The sequence below is a fragment of the Equus quagga genome, chromosome 5 (genome assembly GCF_021613505.1).
Source record: "Equus quagga isolate Etosha38 chromosome 5, UCLA_HA_Equagga_1.0, whole genome shotgun sequence".
Taxonomy (NCBI): Eukaryota; Metazoa; Chordata; class Mammalia; order Perissodactyla; family Equidae; genus Equus; species Equus quagga.
Window position 1 is genome coordinate 39061929 of NC_060271.1, and position 18394 is coordinate 39080322.

Below are 18394 nucleotides of genomic sequence, written 5' to 3' on the forward strand. Positions count from 1 at the left end.
TGCACTTGCTCCCTCTACCTGCAACGCCCTGCCCCTGGATGTCCACATGACTTGCCCGCTCACTCCTTTCAGCACCTAGCTCATGTGCCCCTTCTCACTGAGCCTTCCCTCCCAGCCCCACTGAACCCCATGACATGCTGCCTCCAGCTCTCCTCCCTCCCCTCCTTGCTCCTCTGTTCTCCATAGCAGCTGTCGCCATGTGCCACGTCATTCAATTTACTGATTTACTCATAGTCTATCTGTCTCCCATCACTAGATTATAGCCATGAGAGTGGGGACTTGTCTGTTCGTTCACTGTTATCGCCCCAGTACCAGAGCTGCTCTGGTCTATAACAGGTGCTCAATAGATGTTTGTTGAGTGAATGAATGACTCAGTGACGCCAAGACAGGGCAGAGGGAAGAAGAGTGGAGCAGAGGAGGCCTCCAGAAGCTCCCCCTTGCTTGGAGAAACCAATTTAGTAAACTCATTCTCATCAAAGTATGAGTGAGTTGAGGAGTAACCTGGAACAAATACAAGAAGGGACCCCTGCTCATCGCTGAGCCACTGATCTGAGTAGCATTTCAGACATGGTGACACTTGGATGGGGCAGGTCAGGGGAGAAGGTTGGGGCCCCCGGTCTTCTTTGAATCACAACCTATAAGCAGTTACCCGAGCTTCCTTTGTATTTGGAGAGCAAGACCATGTTGATATGGGAAAAATGGATGTTTAACTGTCAAAAGTAGGGACTCAGAAGGACATGGCCCTGTCTCCAGATGGCTGGGGGGCTGTCACTGAATACGGGAGACCTGTTCTGGCCTCAGAAGATAGATAAATGGTTAGGACTACAAGGAAACTGATTCTGATGCACTATAAGGAGGAACAGCTAGCAATTAGGGCTCCGAAAATGGGCTGCCTAGGGAGGTAGTGAGGTTGCTGTCATTGGAGGCATTCAAGCAGAGACCATATGACCACTTGTCAGTGGTATTGGAGGGAGCATCAAGTGTTGGGGGGGATTTCTGCCCATGATGCTTCTGTCCCCTGATTCTGATTCTCTGGGGTTCCTTTCATTTTGTCCTGGTTCCACTGGCCAAGGAAACATGTCTTGAGGGAGGGTCCAGTGTGCTTGAAATCCAGTGGCTGTCCCTACCTTGATGCCCGGAGCCATCGCTCCAGCTCCCTTCCCTGCCCCTTCTCACCCCTGCTTCTTCCTGAACCGAAACGGACGGAGCTCTTCAGCTGTGCAGCCGAGAAAGACAGAAGAAGCCCTGAGCCTCTTGTCCCCTCGGGTCCCACTCTGCTCACGCCGAGTCATCGTCGGAAACCAGACCATTTGCCGGCAGCCAGAACTGGCTTCTCAAATGTGTCATGTATGTGCTGCTGGCGTCCAGCTCCCCTTCAGCCAGGACCCTGACCTCCTGCGGCTGTCCCCGTGAGCCTATGGGACCTGGGCCTCCAGACACATCAGGGCTGTCATTCATTTCTCCATGAATATTTGTCGTGCTTCTGTCCACGCTCCGCAGAGACTGGCTCCCAGATCTTTGTCACTAACCATTGCACAGCTTCTCAAATCTCATATCAGGAGCTAGGGTCCCTTAACTGCAACCTCACCCTCTTGGGTCCAGAGCCCCTGCTTTAGGCTCAGAACTAGACTTAGTCAGTGCACGTCCCTGGGTCAGAGCCTGGCCTTGGCGTGGTGTAAACCGAAGACGACTTGGCCATCTTAGTGGGAACCAGAGCAGACTGTGCTCTGTGAAAGCAAATTCAACTCCAGGTGCCGAGCACGTTGCCATGGACCTGGCAAAGCCTCTGCCTTTGTGGAGTGAACATTCCAGAAGGCTCAGAAAAGCTTAGATTTGAGGATTATCCAGTCTACTCTTTTTCATTTTCAGATGGGAAACCATGGCTCAGGGAGACCAGGTGACTTGCCCAAAGCCACACAGCAAACTAGTGAAAAGCCAAGCAAAGAGCCCAGGCCCCGATTCCCTGGCCAGTGCGCTTCCCTCATATCGCACGGCCGTCCCTAGAGGAAGACGTCGCACAGCGGCTGAGAGCACAGGCTTCGGATTAGACCCACCGTGGTTTGAACCCTGCTCCTTTATGCACTAGCTGTGTGAGCCTGGGCAGATTGCTTGACCTCTCTGTGTTTCAGTTTTCTCATGTGTAAAATATGAACAATAATATCCCTAAGTCCATCGTGAGGGTCTAAGAGGTCACCCCTGTAATGTGTTCAGCAGAGTGCCCGGTGCACAGAAAGCCCGTGACAAATGCCAGCTGTTGTCAACACCTGTGTCGCCGCCCCAAGGACCCAGTTCCAGAGGCTCGCACTTTGCCACAGATGTGTCTCAACGTGGTGTCACTGCAGGCGCTTGGGACTGAGGGTGGGGGCCACTGGCTCCTCGGCTCCACTCTGCCACTGATGTGCTGTGTGATCTGGGGGGATGCGTTAGTCTCCTGTTGCTGCTGTAACAAATCACCACCAAATTCGTGGCTTAAAATGACACAGATCTAGTTCTTACAGTTCTGGAGGTCAGAAGTCCAAAACGGGCTGAAATCAGGATGCCTGGTTTCCTTTGGCCTCTTCCGCCTTCTAGAGGCTGCCCACATTCCTTGGCTCGTGGCCCCCTGTCACTCTGACCTCCATTTCCATTGTCACATTTCCTCTCTGACTCTGACCCACCTGCCTCCCTCTTGTAAGGACCCTGTGACCACATTGGGCCCGTCTGGATAATCCAGGATAATCTCCCCTTCTTAAGACCCTTGACTTAATCACATCTTCAAAGTCCCTTTGCTCTATAAGGTGACACACGCACAGGGTCCGGGGCTTCGGATGTGGACGTCTCGGGGGCATTGTTCCGTCTACCACAGGGAAGTCACTTCACTTCTCTGGGCCTGTTTCCCCACCTGTGAAAGCAGAGGGTCAGATAAAGGGGAAGTCTTCTCCGCCTGCACAGGTCGTTTCTAATGAGCCCCCCCATTCCCCACAATGCCTCACCCTGTGGTCACTTCCCAACAACCCAGAGCTCTGACCCTAGCGATGGCAGTTGCCACGGCGCCAGGACCCACTGCCAGGTGAAGGCGTCTGCTGCCGGGGGCCTGGGTCCACCCTTAGCCCTCACTGTCCAAAGAAGCATCAATATAACAAAAAAACAGCCTGGCTCCTGACTTCCCACGACGACGAATTGCTTCGTGGGTAAATGATTTGGGAGCTGTTTGGGGCATAGAGAGAACTTTATGGGCGGACGGGGAAAAAGGCCAGCACTCGTGGGGAGATGTCCTGGGGCGATTGTCACAAGCAGCACAGATGGGGGAGCCCACCAGGGACTCTAGAGAGAGGCGGGTCTCACATGGTAAGAGGGAAAGACAGACGTGGTCCAGAGGAAAGAGGAAAGGTGGCACCGCTGAGCAGAGACGAGGGAATGGGGACACATAAAGTCCAGTTTCATTGTCCACCGAGGAGAGGCCAAGTCAAGTTCTACAAATGGCCGGTCAATACTGAGGGCACCCGGTATCATGGAGAGAGGGTGGGCTCTGGGGACAGCGGGCCTGCCTTTTCCTCCAGACCTTCACAGATGAGTGGCATGACTTTGGGCCAGTTGCACAGCTTCTCTGAGCCCTGGTCTCTGCAGCTAAAAAATCCCCCACATCTGCACAGCTGTGTTCATAGCAGCGTTATTCAGTAGCCAAAAGGGGGAAGCAACTCAAGTATCCATTGATGGATGATGGATAAACAAAATGTGGTCCATCCACACAATGGGGTATTATTCAGCCTTGAAAGGAAGGAAGTTCTGCCACCCGCTACAACATGGATGAAACTTGAGGCCATTATGCTAAGTGAGATAAGCCAGTCACGAAAGGACAAAATACTGTATGATCCCACTTATCTGAGGCCCCTTAGAGGAGCCAAATTCATAGAGACAGAGGACGATGGTGTGGCAGGGGCTGGAGGGAGGGCGGGTGGGATGGAGGGTTAGTGTTTAATGGGGACAGAGTCTCAGTTTTGCAGGATGCAAAGAGTTCTGGAGCTGGAGGGGGAGATGGCTGCACAACAACGTCAATGTGCTTAATGCCACCGAACTGGACACTTGGGAATGGTTAGGATGGTCAATTTTATGGTATGTGTATTTTACCAGAATTAAAAGTTTTTTTAAAAAAATGAGACCAGGAAAAAAATACCCCAAAGCAGAGCATCTCGGACTCGGCACCGTTGACGTTAGGAGCTGGCTAATTCTTTGCCCTGGGGGCTGTCCTGTGCACTGTAGCATGGCGAGCAGCGTCCCTGTCTTCCTCCCATGAGATGCCGGTGGCACCTCACCCAGCTGTGACAACCAAAAGTATCTGCAGACATCACCAAGTGCCCGCTGAGGGACAAAGTCACCTCCAGTCGAGAACCACTGCTCTAAAGGGCTATTGTGAAAGAGGATCAATGACATGATGATGGCAAAGTACTTGCCATAGTTCCTGGTAAATACTAGTAGTTTCAGTAAATGTTACGTCCCTGTAGAATGTCATCTCAACAGTGTAATTGGGGACGGCCCTCTTAACATGCACGCCCCTCATCACCCCCGAGACACTCAACATATGGCTTCTTCCAGCTGGCCAGTGAGCCCCCATTAGAGATTAACTTGGGACAGTGGGTGCTCAGGAGGGCGGGTCAAGGCGGGGAGCCACAGTGGGTGTCTCTGAGCACTCCAAGGCAGCAGGGAGCACTGATCGCCGGGAGCACTGATCGCCGTGAGCACCCGGAGGGACCAGACTCACAGGGGCGGTCTTAGACTTCCTCACACAGGCCTGGCCAGAAGGTTCCCTCTAACCAGATCATCAATAATAACTAGATGCAGGTTGGTATCCCCAGCACTCGGCCCAGGGCCCAACTCAGAGCAAATGTCTGTTACTGATGATTGAGGTGGCACCAGTGGCGGTGGTAGAAATGGTGGAGGTGGGCATCATGGTGGAGATGGTGGACATGCGGGAGGTGGACATCATGATGGAGGTGGTGGACATGCGGGAGGTGGACGTCATGATGGAGGTGGTGGACATGCGGGAGGTGGACGTCATGGTGGAGGTGGTGGACATGCGGGAGGTGGACATCATGATGGAGGTGGTGGACATGGGAGAGGTGGACATCACAGTGGAGGTGGTGGACATGGGGGAGATGGACTTCACAGTGGAGGTGGTAGACAAGGCGGAGGTGGTGGAAGTAGCAATGGAGTGATGGTTGAGATGATGGCAGTGATGGTGATGGTGGGGGTGGCAATGGAAATGCATGCATGCCTCCTAGAAGATAAAAGTTTCAGCCCTCAGGGATCATCTCTGCTCATTTCTTACCGGAGGGAGGACAGGTTGGGAAAATTGCATCACGGGTCAGTCGATTTTCCATTCTTATGCGTGGGACTGATGTCAGCGTCCTGAGGTTCAGGGGTGGGAGTCAGGCTGAAGTGTGGGCGAGCAGACACGAGTCGCAGCTCTGGTGCGGGACCCACTCTTCTGCGCCGCTCCTTCTCTAGGACGCGCTCTGTGGCACCAGGGCCAAGCAGGAGCCCTGGACCCGAGGCTCTGATGCGTCTTTCTCTGGTGGCATCAGCTGAGCGCTTAACTGGAAGATCTGCCGTGAGCCACGGAGGACAGCTGGGAGTTTGCCCCTGTGAGGCAGGGACGGGGGAACAAAAGTCAGCAGCGTAGGAAACCGGAGTCTGTGTTCCCCGGCAGCCTGCCCCCAAGAAGCAGGAGCAAGCCTTGCAGCGCCATCCTCAACGCCCCCTCGGATGCCCCTCGTGGGTCTTCTTTGCAGCACCGAGCAGCTGCAGCAGTGGCCATGGTACCCGCATCTTCTCCAGGTGCTGATAGTGAACTAAGAACCCGGTGCCTGGAAAGTGCACTAAACAGGGAGTCCAGAGACCTGGATTCCCTCCAGACTCTGTGTGACCTTAGACAAGCTGCCTAACGTCTCTGGGCCTCCCGTCTGTAAAATAAAGGGGAGAGATGGCTGGGAGAGTGACTAACAGATGTCAGAGGGATCAACCACCCTCTCTCTCCGGTGCTCCTTGTCACTAGGACCTTCTCACACCTTGATAAGACTTGCAAAGCTCTTGGCACAGGTCTCAGGCAGGCAGTTCACAAAAGAACAACTCCAAATGGCCAATGAGCACACCATACAATGTTCATGTCTGCTGGCAATCGGAGAAATGGAAATTAAATCAACAATACGCTCTTTGATGGCTTGTCAGGTTGGCAAAGCTAAAAAGTGACAAAATCCATCGTGGGCACGAGTTCCAGGATTCTCACACGGTCCTCACCTTCTGGGAATGTGTCTTGGGGAAATAATTAAGAATGTGTACACGGGGGCTGGCCCCGTGGCCGAGTGGTTAAGTTCGCGCGCTCCGCTGCAGGCGGCCCAGTGTTTCGTTGGTTCGAATCCTGGGCGCGGACATGGCACAGCTCATCAAACCACGCTGAGGCAGCATCCCACGTGCCACAACTAGAAGGACCCACAACAAAGAATATACAACTGTGTACTGGGGGGCTTTGGGGAGAAAAAGGAAAAAATAAAATCTTTAAAAAAAAAAAACAAAGCGCCAAATGATTTAAAAAAAAAAAAAAACGTGTACACTGACGCTCATAGCAACTTTGCTTCTAATGAGAAAAAAACTGGAAACCTCCTGGGATTGGACAAGTAAATCGCTGCTCATTTACATAATAAAGTATCCTCCCTTACAAGTGATATCTGATTGGCTAGAAAGATGTTCCCAGTATGGTGATCCAATGGAGTGGCAGAGTATATTTCTGCTTAGAGGATTTATATACACGTACACGCAGAAAAATCCAGAAAGGTGTAAGCCAACGTGTTAAACATGCATTTATGGGCTCTTTTATCCTCCTCCTTTTTGTTTATTTCTATTGTTTCACTGCGTACACAGGCTTTGTATAATAAGTGGAGTTAGGTAAACAAAAATAGAGTTTTAATGACAAAGAGTGCTTAGGAGAGCCTGTCGCTGATCTGGGTTGGGCAGTTCCTGGGAGGCCAGATCAGGGGAAAGGCCCCAAGAGATCCTCTGGCTGCAGGCCTGTTTGCTGGCAAGGGGTGAGAGATTAATCTCAATCTACCATCCGCTGTGTCACCATCTATTTCGGGAGAATGGCAGCCCTTCACCCTCTCCAGCTCAGGTGTCAGCTGCTGGGGAGAAGTCATCAGTCAAGGAGAGAGAGCCTGGAAGGGTGGCAGCAGGCCGGGAGCTGAGCCGCCCTGCACAAGGAAGGAGGCCCGTCTCTGCTCCATGTGCCCTGTGGAGAAGGAAGAGGTGTTGTAAAGGGAAGGAGCAGTGGTCCATTCTCCCTAAGCCAGAATGGAACCCACTTTGGTGGAAGGTGAATATGGGATGGAGGAAGATCCAGAACAGGACAGAAGGAAGGAGCCCAGCTTCCCATCAGGTGTGCCCGTTCACGGAGTTGTCTCCCTAAGAGGGGAGGTGAGCTGTCCTAAATCCCTCCCACTCCCTTAAGCCCCTGGAACCGCCAGGCACATTTGTAGGACATCTGGGCAGAGTGAGATGGCCTGTGGCTGTGGGACAGGCAGACAGGACAAGTGTGCAGCTCGTCCTTGAACTGCTTTCCTATAATCCGTGGTCCTCTTGAGTGTAAATGACAGAAGCCAGCCCTGGCCAAGGGAAGCGAGGAAGGGACCACTGCAGGGAGGTCAGGGAATCTGCAGAACTGAAGAGAAGGCTGAGGGCAGCAGGCTCCGGCAAGAATGAGGCCGCTCTGGGAGTCTAGAAAGCGGAAACCAATCAATGGGGCGATTTGTCCAGGGTGGGGTGCTGGACTGAGTTGGCTTCAGCCATCTTTTTGGTCCATCCCCTCAAGATCCAGTATATTGGGCCAGAGAGACTGGCCCAGGGTGGGTCATATGCTGAGCCCCAGCCAGAGAAGGGTCATGCATTTTAAGAAAGTCGCACCAAGACAGAGGTACCCCAGGGGTGAGAGGTGATTGCCCAAAGAGAAGTCTGAGAGTTGCCTCCAAAGAGGAGAGATGGAGGGGGAAGCCACAGGGCAGCGAATGACTGTTACCCCGGAGACACCTGTAGGGGGTCAAATGGGTCCTCCAAAAGGATGTGTCCAGGTCCCAACCCCTGGAACCTGTGAATGTGACCTTATCTGGAAAAAGAGGCTTTGCAGACGTAATTAGGGATCTAGAAATGAGATCATCCTGGATTTAGGATGGGCCCTGAATCCAAAATGACAAGAGAAAGACAGAGGGAGATTTGAAAGAGATGCAGAGCAGGAGGCCGTGTGAAGACAGAGGCAGAGACTGGAGCGATGCTGCCACAAGCCAAGGAACGCCAGGAGCCGCCAGAACTGGAAGAGGCCAGGAAGGGCTCTCCCCTGGAGCCTTGAGAAGGAGCCCGGCCCTGCTGGCACTTTCGTTTCAGACTTCTGGCCTCCGGAACTGTGAGCGAATACATTTGTCTTAAGTTGCGCAGTCTGTGGTCATTTGTCACGGCAGCCCTGGGAAACCAATAAACACCCACACCCTACAGCGTGACCTTCTGTGTTCTTTCCACTGAGTACTCTGGGCTTGGGCCACCGCTGGAGGTCTCATGGGTTCCAAACCGGGTTTACACATTTACTGTGCAGCTTTGGCGTAATTCTAGGACCTGCTGGGTCTTCATTGCCCCCACAATAACCTCTGCAAGCGTTTTTAAGGCAACAGGGTGATGGCTAACAGCACAGGGCCTGGAGTCAGAGTGCCTGGTTCCACGTCCTGGGTCCACCACTTCTTAGCTGGATAACCTTAAGCAGGTATCCTAACTGTTCAGTTTCCTATCTGCGAACCAGGGTCATCCCAGTACCAGCCGGAGAGTCTGCTCTGTGGAGTGAAGGAGTGTAGGCGATGCCCGGGAGGATTCCTGGCCCGTGGTAAGGCTACGAGGCGGGTTAGCCAATTTGCTAACATTCACTCAAAAATATTGTTTGAAAGTTCTCGGTACTGGAAGTAGAGCAGGAAACAAAACAGAAAGTCTGACCTTTGGGGAGGGGCAGGGAAGCAGGAAAGAAACAGATAAATACATGCATAATGAGTGACTTGGTGCTGAGTGTTATAGAGAAGAATAAAGCCAGCGGGGGATGGAGAATGATGAGGGCATGGGGAGGCCTCTCAGATAAAGTGACATGTGAGCACAGACCTTAAGAAACGGAAGAATAGAGCCAGGCAGAGGGAACAGGTGCAAAGGTCCTGAGGTAGGCCCGTGCTCCGGGTATTTGAGAAAGCAAGCAAAGTGGAGGGGAGGGGTTCTCAGGGAAGATAGCAAGGATTGTGGGTTTCACTTTGAGAAAAACAAGCAACCTTGGCAGGGAGGGGTGTTGAGCAGAGGAATGATGGGATGTAAGTTTTTCTGTAAAAGCCTCATTCTGTCTGCTGTAGGGAGAATTGGGCCGTCTGTGGGGTAGAAATGAGGCTCCGGCAGTTTTCTCAGTAACGAAGCTGACACTCTAACCTCTGTCCTCTGACTCCCATGCCTCCCCATCTTTCAGTCTAGACCCGGGCGGGAACCGTGTTATCTGTTGAACCCACCAGCTATTACTCTTGTGATTTCAGAAATCATCTGTAATAAATAGGAAGAGTTCTTCACATCTGGGGTGCACTTCGCTGAAGAAGGGAGAGAAATCACAAAAATTGACAGCTCCCAACATTGTTGCCACTAAGAATCTGTTGCATTCATGTTTACGGACCCCGAGTGTGAAAGATTTTGTCTACTCAACAGATTGCATGTTGAGTGGATGCCCTGTAGCTCATCGCAAATGGGGAGCGGTTTCTGATGGGCTTTTGACAAGCCAGTCCTGGCTTACAGACCCGCAGCCCACCTGAGGACCCGGCAGGAACTGCACGCAGGAGCCTTCTCACCTGGACACTCCTGACTTGTTCTGGATTTTCTCGGTTTTTGCGATGTTCGTGTTCTGAGTGCCAGGCTCTGAGCTGGGAGCTGTGGGTGCAGACGTGGGAGACCCAGGCCCCCCTGTGGAAGAGCTGACCTTGTTGGAAGAGGTGGGGGGAGGCCAGGAAGGAGAGGCTCCACTCAGGGGCAGGGAAAACACAGGAAGCATTCAGGGCAGGCTTCCCAGAGGAGGCGTTTCCTGAGTCGCTTTGAGCAGCAGGTGGCAGACTTCCTGTAAAGGGCCAGATAGTGACTATTTTAGGCCTGGTGCATCATGTAATCCTTTGCAACTACTCAAACCTGCCATTGCAGCACAGAAGCAGCCCTAGATAATGCGTCACTGATGGGCCTGGCTGTGTTCCAATAAGACTTCACTTACGCAGACGAGCGGGAAGGGGAGGAAAGGGGGAGTCGGCCCTGGAGCTGTTGTTTTCCGACCTCTAGTCTTGAAGAATAAGGAAGCCCCGGGCACTTGTTGCCATGGGAGGGAGCGTAGGGATGCAGATGGTACTCGCTCGTTTTGCCCAGGCACGCACAGGCCCGTCATGAAATGAGAGCAATGAGGGCTTTGCGGTAAGTTTTCTGAAGGCCAAATGTATTTACCGCTATTTAATCATATCGTGCCCTTCTTAGTTTTAATGGTGGACAAATGTTCTCTCTTTTATAAAACGATGATGGGATGTGTGTGTGTGTGCTCGCGCTTAACGTCCTAACGGGGCAGAATTATAAACTGCAGTCCTATGTCCGTCTCCTCTATTTCTTTTTTTAAAATTTTTTTATTAAGATTATGTAAAATTCAAAAGCCTGAGGACCACAGCTCCAGACTCCAGGCTCCCGAGAGATCTTCCACGTCCCGGCTGCCTCCAGGACACAGGACAGGCGGAAGCACACTGCCCCGGGGGACGCACACTCAAATGCTTGGGGCCGGCCAGGTGACACGGATGAGTGAGCAGACCCACAGCAGGTGTCCTGTCTCATTACAGCAGCCTGACGATGGTCTCCATGTGACAGTGCTGCCCTCTCTCCTGAGTTAAATGTCTTTTCAGATTCTTAAAATAAAAGACCACCACCGCTGCCTTCACACGCAAAAACACATTGCAGCCTGAGTGTGGCTCGTGGCTGCCACTTTTGATCTCTTAATCCAAATTCTCCATTCCTGGCAGTGATTCTCCGGCTACTCACGGAGGGCGTCCCTTCTCGTCTGCATTTCAGAGCATCCACGGAGCCCTTCTCCTGACACGGGCGTCCAGAGGCTGTGCTGGCAGCGGGACCTTCCGAGTCTGTCCAGCTCAGGGCCTGGGGACCAGGAGGGTAGCTGGAGGGTTCTACGGCATCTCTTTAAAAGACACTGCGCCTGGAAGGAACTTGTCCTGAGGCGCGGAGTCGGGGGGTGGGGGGGCCAGGGCAGCCTCGGGTCTCCCTGCCTGGGAGACTGGATGGAACAGTGGAGTGGCTGGGGTCAGTCTCAGCTCCATCATTTCCTGACTGTGCAGCCTTGGGCAAGTCATTTGGCATCTCTGTGCCTCAGTCTGATCCTCTGTAAAATGGGATAATTATAGTAGGCTCCTCATAGGGTTGGCCTGAGGATTAAACGGGCTAATACGTGTGAAGCCCTAAGAGTGGCGCCCGCCGGCACACACAAAGAGCCGCGTAATTCCTGGCTTTCGTTGGCTATTCTTAACTCAGACAGCTGGGGAGATGGGGCTCAGGAAAGAAGGGAGAAGATTCCAGTCAAGTAGGGACATCACGGGCGCCCCGTCCTCACCTCCCCGTGCCCATCCTTCCTCCCCCTGCCACCGCCGGCCCGCTCCTGGGTTCCTCCTCTCTCCTCTCAGCTCCCCTGGGCTTTCTCTGGACTTTTCTTATGCAACTTCTCACTTCTTAAAATATCGTTGTTTGTGTGTGTGTCCTGATGCTGCTCCTCTTGGGCCTAAGTTCCTCGAGGCCAGGACTGCGTCTTTCTCTCCCTTTTTCTCTTGCTTCCTTCCTTCCTTCCTTTTCTCTCTCTCTCTTTTTGTCTCTACCATAAAGCCCTTCCTCCGTTTTGTTTAACGCATGAGTCAAAAAGAGCTGTTTCACAACTAGAAGTCTGTTCAGAAACTACGAGCAGCCCTGCCTTCGAAGGTACCTACCCAGGCAAGTGTTCTAGTCTGAAGCCGTGGTTCTCAACCGGGGGCTCTGTCTCCTTCCCTGCCCCGCCTCCCGGGACCTGTGGCACTGTCTGGAGACATTTCTGATGTCACACTGGGTGGGGGTCCTGCCGGCATCTCGTGGGTAAAGGCAGGGATGCTGATCAACAGCCAGCTGTGCACAGGACAGCCCCCACATCAAGCAGTTATCTGACCCCAAATGTCAACAGTGCCGAGGTTGAGAAACTATGATCTAAAGGAAGATGCTGCAGGAGAGAAGAGGGGACCCCAAAGTCAGAGGACCCCAACTCCAGGATTCTGCTGTTGGCCTTGTGTGTATCTTTAGAGCGCTCTGGTCGCAATGCCCTGCCTCCCTCTGCTGGCCCTCTCCCTGGCTGACTCTCTTTGTCCAGCTCTTCTTATTTCTCTGCCCTTTGTGAGCAACGAAAACCCATTAAGTCAGCGCGTCTTATCGTGATAGCTCCATCGAGCATGGTTCCAGAGTCGCCCACCCCTGGTGGGCTGGTGTGTGGCTTTTTTCAAAAAAGCCCGTTTCCTCTAGCCACAGAGAAATGTGAGATGACATTTTCTAAAAGCGTCACTTTGTAAAAATGCCAAGCCTAATCTCAAGGCACAAAGAGCATTGTAGAAATCAGAATCGACTCAAGGAGCCACGGCCAGCAAAGGTTGGGTTTGAACGGCAGGCCCTGTAGGCTTGTGTCGTTTTATTGTGGTTGTTTCCAGTTAGTACAGCTCACCGAGGAAAAAGACTTCTAGGAAGTTTCTCTAGGTCCTGATGGCCTGTTATGGGTTGGAGGATTGCAAATATTATCTGGGATTTAGGAACTGCCTGTCCTTCATGTAGTGCGTTGGTGTCCGTCCTGTTTATTTTCATAACATCTGTGGCTGGTGGGGGGAAGGATGTTAAAGACAGGCAGGTCAACTGATTTTTCCACTTTTCCATTGAAGAAAACACAGTGTCTGCAAGGGAACCAGAATATAAGTCTATCTTAAAGTTCTCCTGTTCTGTTGAAATGCATTTAAAATGCTCAGAAGTAAGCAGAAGTTTGGCTTCTTTAAGAAAAAGAAAGTCAAAAACCATAGTCAAGTGTAAACCGGGGAAACCTGCAGAGCAGTGGTCCAGCTGATTCCTTGGGTCTGTAAGTGGGTACTGACTTAGGGACGGCGGAATGTGAGTCTGGTTGCTAGGCAACGGTTCCCATGAGGAGGAGAGCATCAGTGGGTTGGCTGTAGACTATATAAAGGATGGGCCAGGACAGAAGGAAGGAGGAAGCTTCTGGTTCTGAGCTGGAGAAGGAAATATAGACAAAGGCGCAAGGGGTGGTGGCCCAAAGGGTGGTGGCAGGGTTGCACAGCAACCTCCTAGCAGGACTGCTCTTTGCGGGATAGAAGCCACTGATCAGCAAAGTGTGAAGAAATCCTCCTGGGTTTCAGATAATTCTGGAGGTGGGTTGAGGGCCAGCTTTTTGAAATCATTAAAGCACTAAAAAAGAACAATTGAAGGTTTTGCTGAGAGTTGGAAGGAAGCCAAAGGCAAGCAGAGATTGAAGGCTATTGAGCTTAATGTCAAAATGGTGTCTTTACAGCTTTGTGAAGCTGTGTTGCCAAAGTCAAGCTGCATGGACTCTCTGTGCTTCAGCTTTCTCCGCCACAAATGGGCAAAATAATAGCACTAATAGTAATAATCGTAATAGTACCTGCCTCAGAAGGCTGTTGTGGGAATTGAGTTAACATGTGCGTAGCTCTTAGAGCAGTGTTTGCACATACGTAGTAAGTGCAACAAGAGTGTTAGTCACTACTGTTTTGTTTTTCTCTCTTCTTCCAGATCAGAAGCAGATCTGAGCTCTTTATGCATTTGAATATCATGCATTTTCTTGTGTCTGAAGTTTGTAAAATCGAGGCAGTAACTTGATTTGGTCTATCGTTCGTATTGTGTGTCAGTCAGGATGTGTAGATTATGCTTGGTAATAAACGGTCTTTTGTGGGTTAACACTAACACAAGCCTACAACTTGTTCATGTCCAACGAGGGTTTGTATTAGTCAGCTCAGGCTGCCATAAAAAAATACCACAGGCTGGATGGCTGAACAGCAGACGTTTATTTCTCACAGTCTGGAGGCTGGAAGGTCCAAGATCAAGGGCTGGGAGGGTTGGCTTCTGGTGAGACCTCTTCCCAGCTTGCAGACAGCCACCTTCTCTCTGTGTCCCCACAGGGCCTTTCCCCTGTGCACCCACTCCTGGTGTCTCCTCCTCTTCTTATAAGGATACCAGTCCTATCAGATCAGGGTCCCACCCTCTGACCCCATCTAACCTTAGTCACGTCCCTCAAGACCCTGTCTTCCAGCACGGTCATAGTGGACGTTGGGCTTCAACACCGATTTGGGCGTCTGCATGGGGACACAACCGAGTCCATAACAGGGTTGGTGGTGGAGGTGGGGCCTCTCTTCATGATGGGCACTCGGAGCCCCTGGCTGTCAGGCGCTGCCTCTCCCCATGTGCCCATCTCTCCACCTTGGCTGGTCCTAAATTCCCCTTGGCTCTCGCTGCTGCCCTGGCTACGCCGTGTCCCCAAACGCTGAGCTCTTTCCAACTCTCTATCTTCTCTGCCTGGACTGCTCGTCCGCGGCTGCTTCCAGCTCAGCCCTTCAGATCCGAGCTGAAGCCATACCTCCTGACCACCCCGGACGCTCCATCATTTCACCCTGACGTTTCGTCTTCAACATTCTACGTATTTCTTGATCCGCTCATTTATCGTCTAAAAAGTACGCTGCACTGGGGCAAGGCCTTGCTTTGTTCGTGCTGTATCCCCAGGGCCGCAGATAGTAGATACTCATCAAACATCTGTTGAATGCGCGAATGAGGGTCTGTCTCTCCAACTGGAATTTGCACTCACCGTGGGTGGGGCCTTTTTGCTTTGCTCCTCACCGGTCCCTTGACCCAGGCTAAGTACTCAGTAAATGCGTGTTGAATGAATGAGTGAGTGCATGGAGAGCCATCCTCAAGTTGCTCAGTTTCTCTTGCCTCGGGCTCACTAAGTCAATGGAGGGTGTAGAGCTCGCCCATCTGCAGTGCTTGCAGCCGCCCCTTGCTTCACCGAGTGGCAGATGGGGCACCCCGGAGGAACCGCGTTCCGATAAGGGAGCGGTCATCTGGTCTCTCTAAAATGTTATAAACCCATCACACTAGGAACGTGTCCCTCACCACCAGGTGACTGACAGCTTCTGTCACTGCCACCACTCCACTTGGTGGCAGCCACAGGAAGATGGCGTCACTTCCTGTGTCCCTGGCTCTACTCTTCCTGGCTTTCCTCCCAGCCTCACATACCCTTGGCTACAGGCCAGGCCTCTGGAGCCGGATTGCTGCAGTTGGAGTCCAGACTCAGCCACTTACTGGCTGTGCAGCTTTGGGCAAGTTACTTCACCTCTCTGAGTCTGTGTCCTCATCTGTGAAATGGGGATGACATTAGGACCTCATGGAATTGTTATGAGGACTAAATGAATTGTTATGTGTGAAGTGCTTAGAACAGTGCCTGGCCTACGGTAGGTTCTGGATAGCATTTATTATTGTCATAAAGCACTTTCTCAACATGTACTCGGATGTGACAGTTTTCTAGACAAAAAGATTTGACACTTCTTTTTAAATTAGCCAAACACTCTTCCAGTGAAATCTTAAAGAGAACTCCAATATACAAAACCAAGTTTACGAGGGCACCTTTGGTCATAGCAGGGGTGAGCGTTCCAGAAGCTCTCAGCCCTCAGACAACCAGAAGATAATGCTCCTCAGGTGTGCCTCCTGGAGCAATAGCACCAGAGTCACCTGGTTATTAAAAATGCTTTTTAAAAATGCAGAGTTTGGGGTCCCCCCCAAGACCTGCTGAATCTGAGTCTCCAGGGGTGGTGCCTGGGAATCTGCATTTTCATACAGTCTGCGGGTGGTTCTGAAGCACCCGGGGGCTCCATGTGAGCTTCGGTGACTACCGTTTGAGGGCCACCTTCAGACAGAGCCTTATTCTCCCCGCTCCTGTCAAGGGAAGGCCCTTCGAGGGGAGTGGAGTTTCCACAAGGCTGCTGATCCTCTGGACGGCGTCGTCCTGAGGGCGATGAGGAGGAGGATGGTGTCCAAGTTAGGAAACAGTGTGAGCAACTGCAGGGCCATCCATTGGCACTGCCCCATCCCGCTGCATCTCCCCCGCGCCCCCCCTCAAGGCTGGGTCTTCCCCAGGCCTGGATTAAGGTCCACCAAGCTTCCAAACCCAAAAAAAGATCATGCTCCCCTTCTGTCACCACCCTGAGCAATTCAAAATCAGAGTACTGTGCCTTAAAGTCAATCAAGGGAGACCAGCATTCTGAATTCTCCCGTGGGGATGACTCTGAGACTTTAAATCAACTGTTTTCCCGTTTGGGGGCTGCTCCCCCTCCGCTGTGCGTCAGCACTTGCCTTGCGAGCTTGTGGGCCACCTGTGCGGCAGCCTAACCCTCTCTCTCGCCCTGCCCGCCTTCTCCGCAGGCCTCGACGAGATCCAGTGCTCCCTGCCCGTGGAGAACAGGAGGGTGTTCCTGCACGAGCTGTCGGAGGCCAGCTTCAGCGAGTGCAAGTTCAGCCTCTCACTCACAGACCTGTTTATCATCATCTTCTCCGGCGTGGCCGTGTCCATCGCTGCCATCATCTCCAGCTTCTTTCTGGCCACCGTGGTGCAATGCTTCCAGAGGTGCACCCCCAACAAAGACCCCGAGGATGAAGAGGACGACGAGGATGACTGAGCCGCCCCCTCCCATTCCTCACTTTCCAGAACCCAAGCCATCGGCTCCCCTCCAAGAAGAGAGGGACGTGCTGAGAGGGGAGAAGAACCGGCCACCCACAGTGCCCAGAGCACAGAGCCGCACCTGCTCCGTGCCCTGCACCCCGGGCGCGCCTGCTGGGAGCTCCGCTCTCAGAGTTTGGAATCCAGAGTGGAGCGGCCCAGGAAGGATCCCTGGAGGAGAGCCGGCTCTCGGCGGGAGGGGTGTGTGGGGAGAAGATGGCTGAGTCCCGCTTCCTAGTCGACAGGTGAAAACCAGCCCAGGGCACATGCAGACCTCAGCTCGCCCACAAAGATGATTTTGTGCCGTCCGTTCTCTGACCTGTTCTGGGAGACCTGGCAGCATCTCCTTCCTGCCAAGTGGCAGCAGCTCAGACAGCGGGGACTCAAGTGTGGGTCCCCCTCCCTGGAAGCAGGACTTCTGCTCCTCTGGAACAGGCTTCCGCAACCTTGGGATGTTACGCAAAGAACAAACCCACGTCTGGCTAAAACGGCGCCGAGGAAGAAGCTAAGAAGTGGCCGAAGGACGTTTGCTGTTACATGTTGGTGACAGAGTTGGGAAAACTTCCGTTGACAGAACTCAAACCCTGATCCTTCTCCTAATGCTGGCAACTCGTGGAGGAAGGAGGGGCGTTCTGTACAATCCCGATGCCGTCTGCTCTTCCCTCTGAGGGACAACCAAGTCACTTCCCCTCCCGTCCCGCAGCCCCTCACCTCCCACCCGTTCGGAGTCCCTCCTCATCCACATGAGGCCTGCTGTTCCCTGTGCTGGCACCGTTCCAGACGTGTCGTCTCCAGAACTTGCAGGAAACTTTCCTGGAGGCCAGGATTCCAAAAAGCAGGTTGCGTCAGCCCACCAAAATGTTAAAAAAAAGAAAACATACGAACTAGGACTTGGCCTCAGAGAACCCTCCATCGGCGGCCTTGGGGGCTATGTGACATTTCTTTGGCGCACAGGCTGTGACAGGCAGTGTTTTCCAGGCTGTGGAACGCAGCTCTTTGGTTCAGAGACAATGTGAGACAAACAGCGTCATGCGCCCAGCGGGTTAATGCAAGATGGCAGGAGTTAGCCGCGTTGGACCTCGCTGGGGACTGATGCCCAGACCAGCGGCTTGGGGGAGGCTCCTGGGATATTTCCGGGAATCAACTCTCCATCATTTCTCGTAATACATCCCTTATGTTTCCTTCCTTCTTTGCTCCCTTCCATCTTTGCTTCCAGAAGGGTTATCTGAGTGCTTGCTAAGTGTCAGGCACTGGTCCAGACGCTGCAGATATGCACTGAATAAGACAGGCAGGGCCTCTGCTCGCCTGGGGCTCGTCTTCTTATGGGGGGAACATAAAACAGACAAGTGAACAAATCCCATCACAGGTAGTGATAAGCACCATGAAGGAAATAAATGAGGTCCTGTGACCCAGAGTAACTGGTCGGAGCCACTCCAGAGTGGGTAGTTGGGTGTATTGGCCAGAGTTCTCTAGAGAAACAAAACCAGTAGGAGATATGTATATTCTAGAGAGGGAGGGAGGGAGAGGGAGAGAGAAAGA

At 52.6% G+C, this 18394-nt stretch overlaps 1 protein-coding gene across 3 annotated transcripts in view; it reads left to right on the forward strand.

Annotated features, from left to right (window-relative positions):
- The window catches only part of LRRC38 (leucine rich repeat containing 38), a 33441-nt gene extending 15407 nt beyond the window's left edge, over positions 1-18034 (forward strand). The window contains exons 1-3 of one of the 3 annotated variants that reach the window (XR_006888778.1): positions 10376-10479; positions 10691-10838; positions 16561-16695. Coding sequence is in view for 1 of the 3 variants with exons in the window: in XM_046662818.1 (XP_046518774.1) it covers positions 16561-16814 (254 nt within the window). In the remaining 2 variants the exon portion in view is untranslated. Of the gene's footprint in view, positions 1-10375; positions 10480-10690; positions 10839-16560 lie in introns of those variants that run through there. The other 2 variants (XR_006888779.1, XM_046662818.1) reach the window with 2 other exon arrangements.
- The last annotated feature ends 360 nt before the right edge of the window (positions 18035-18394 follow it).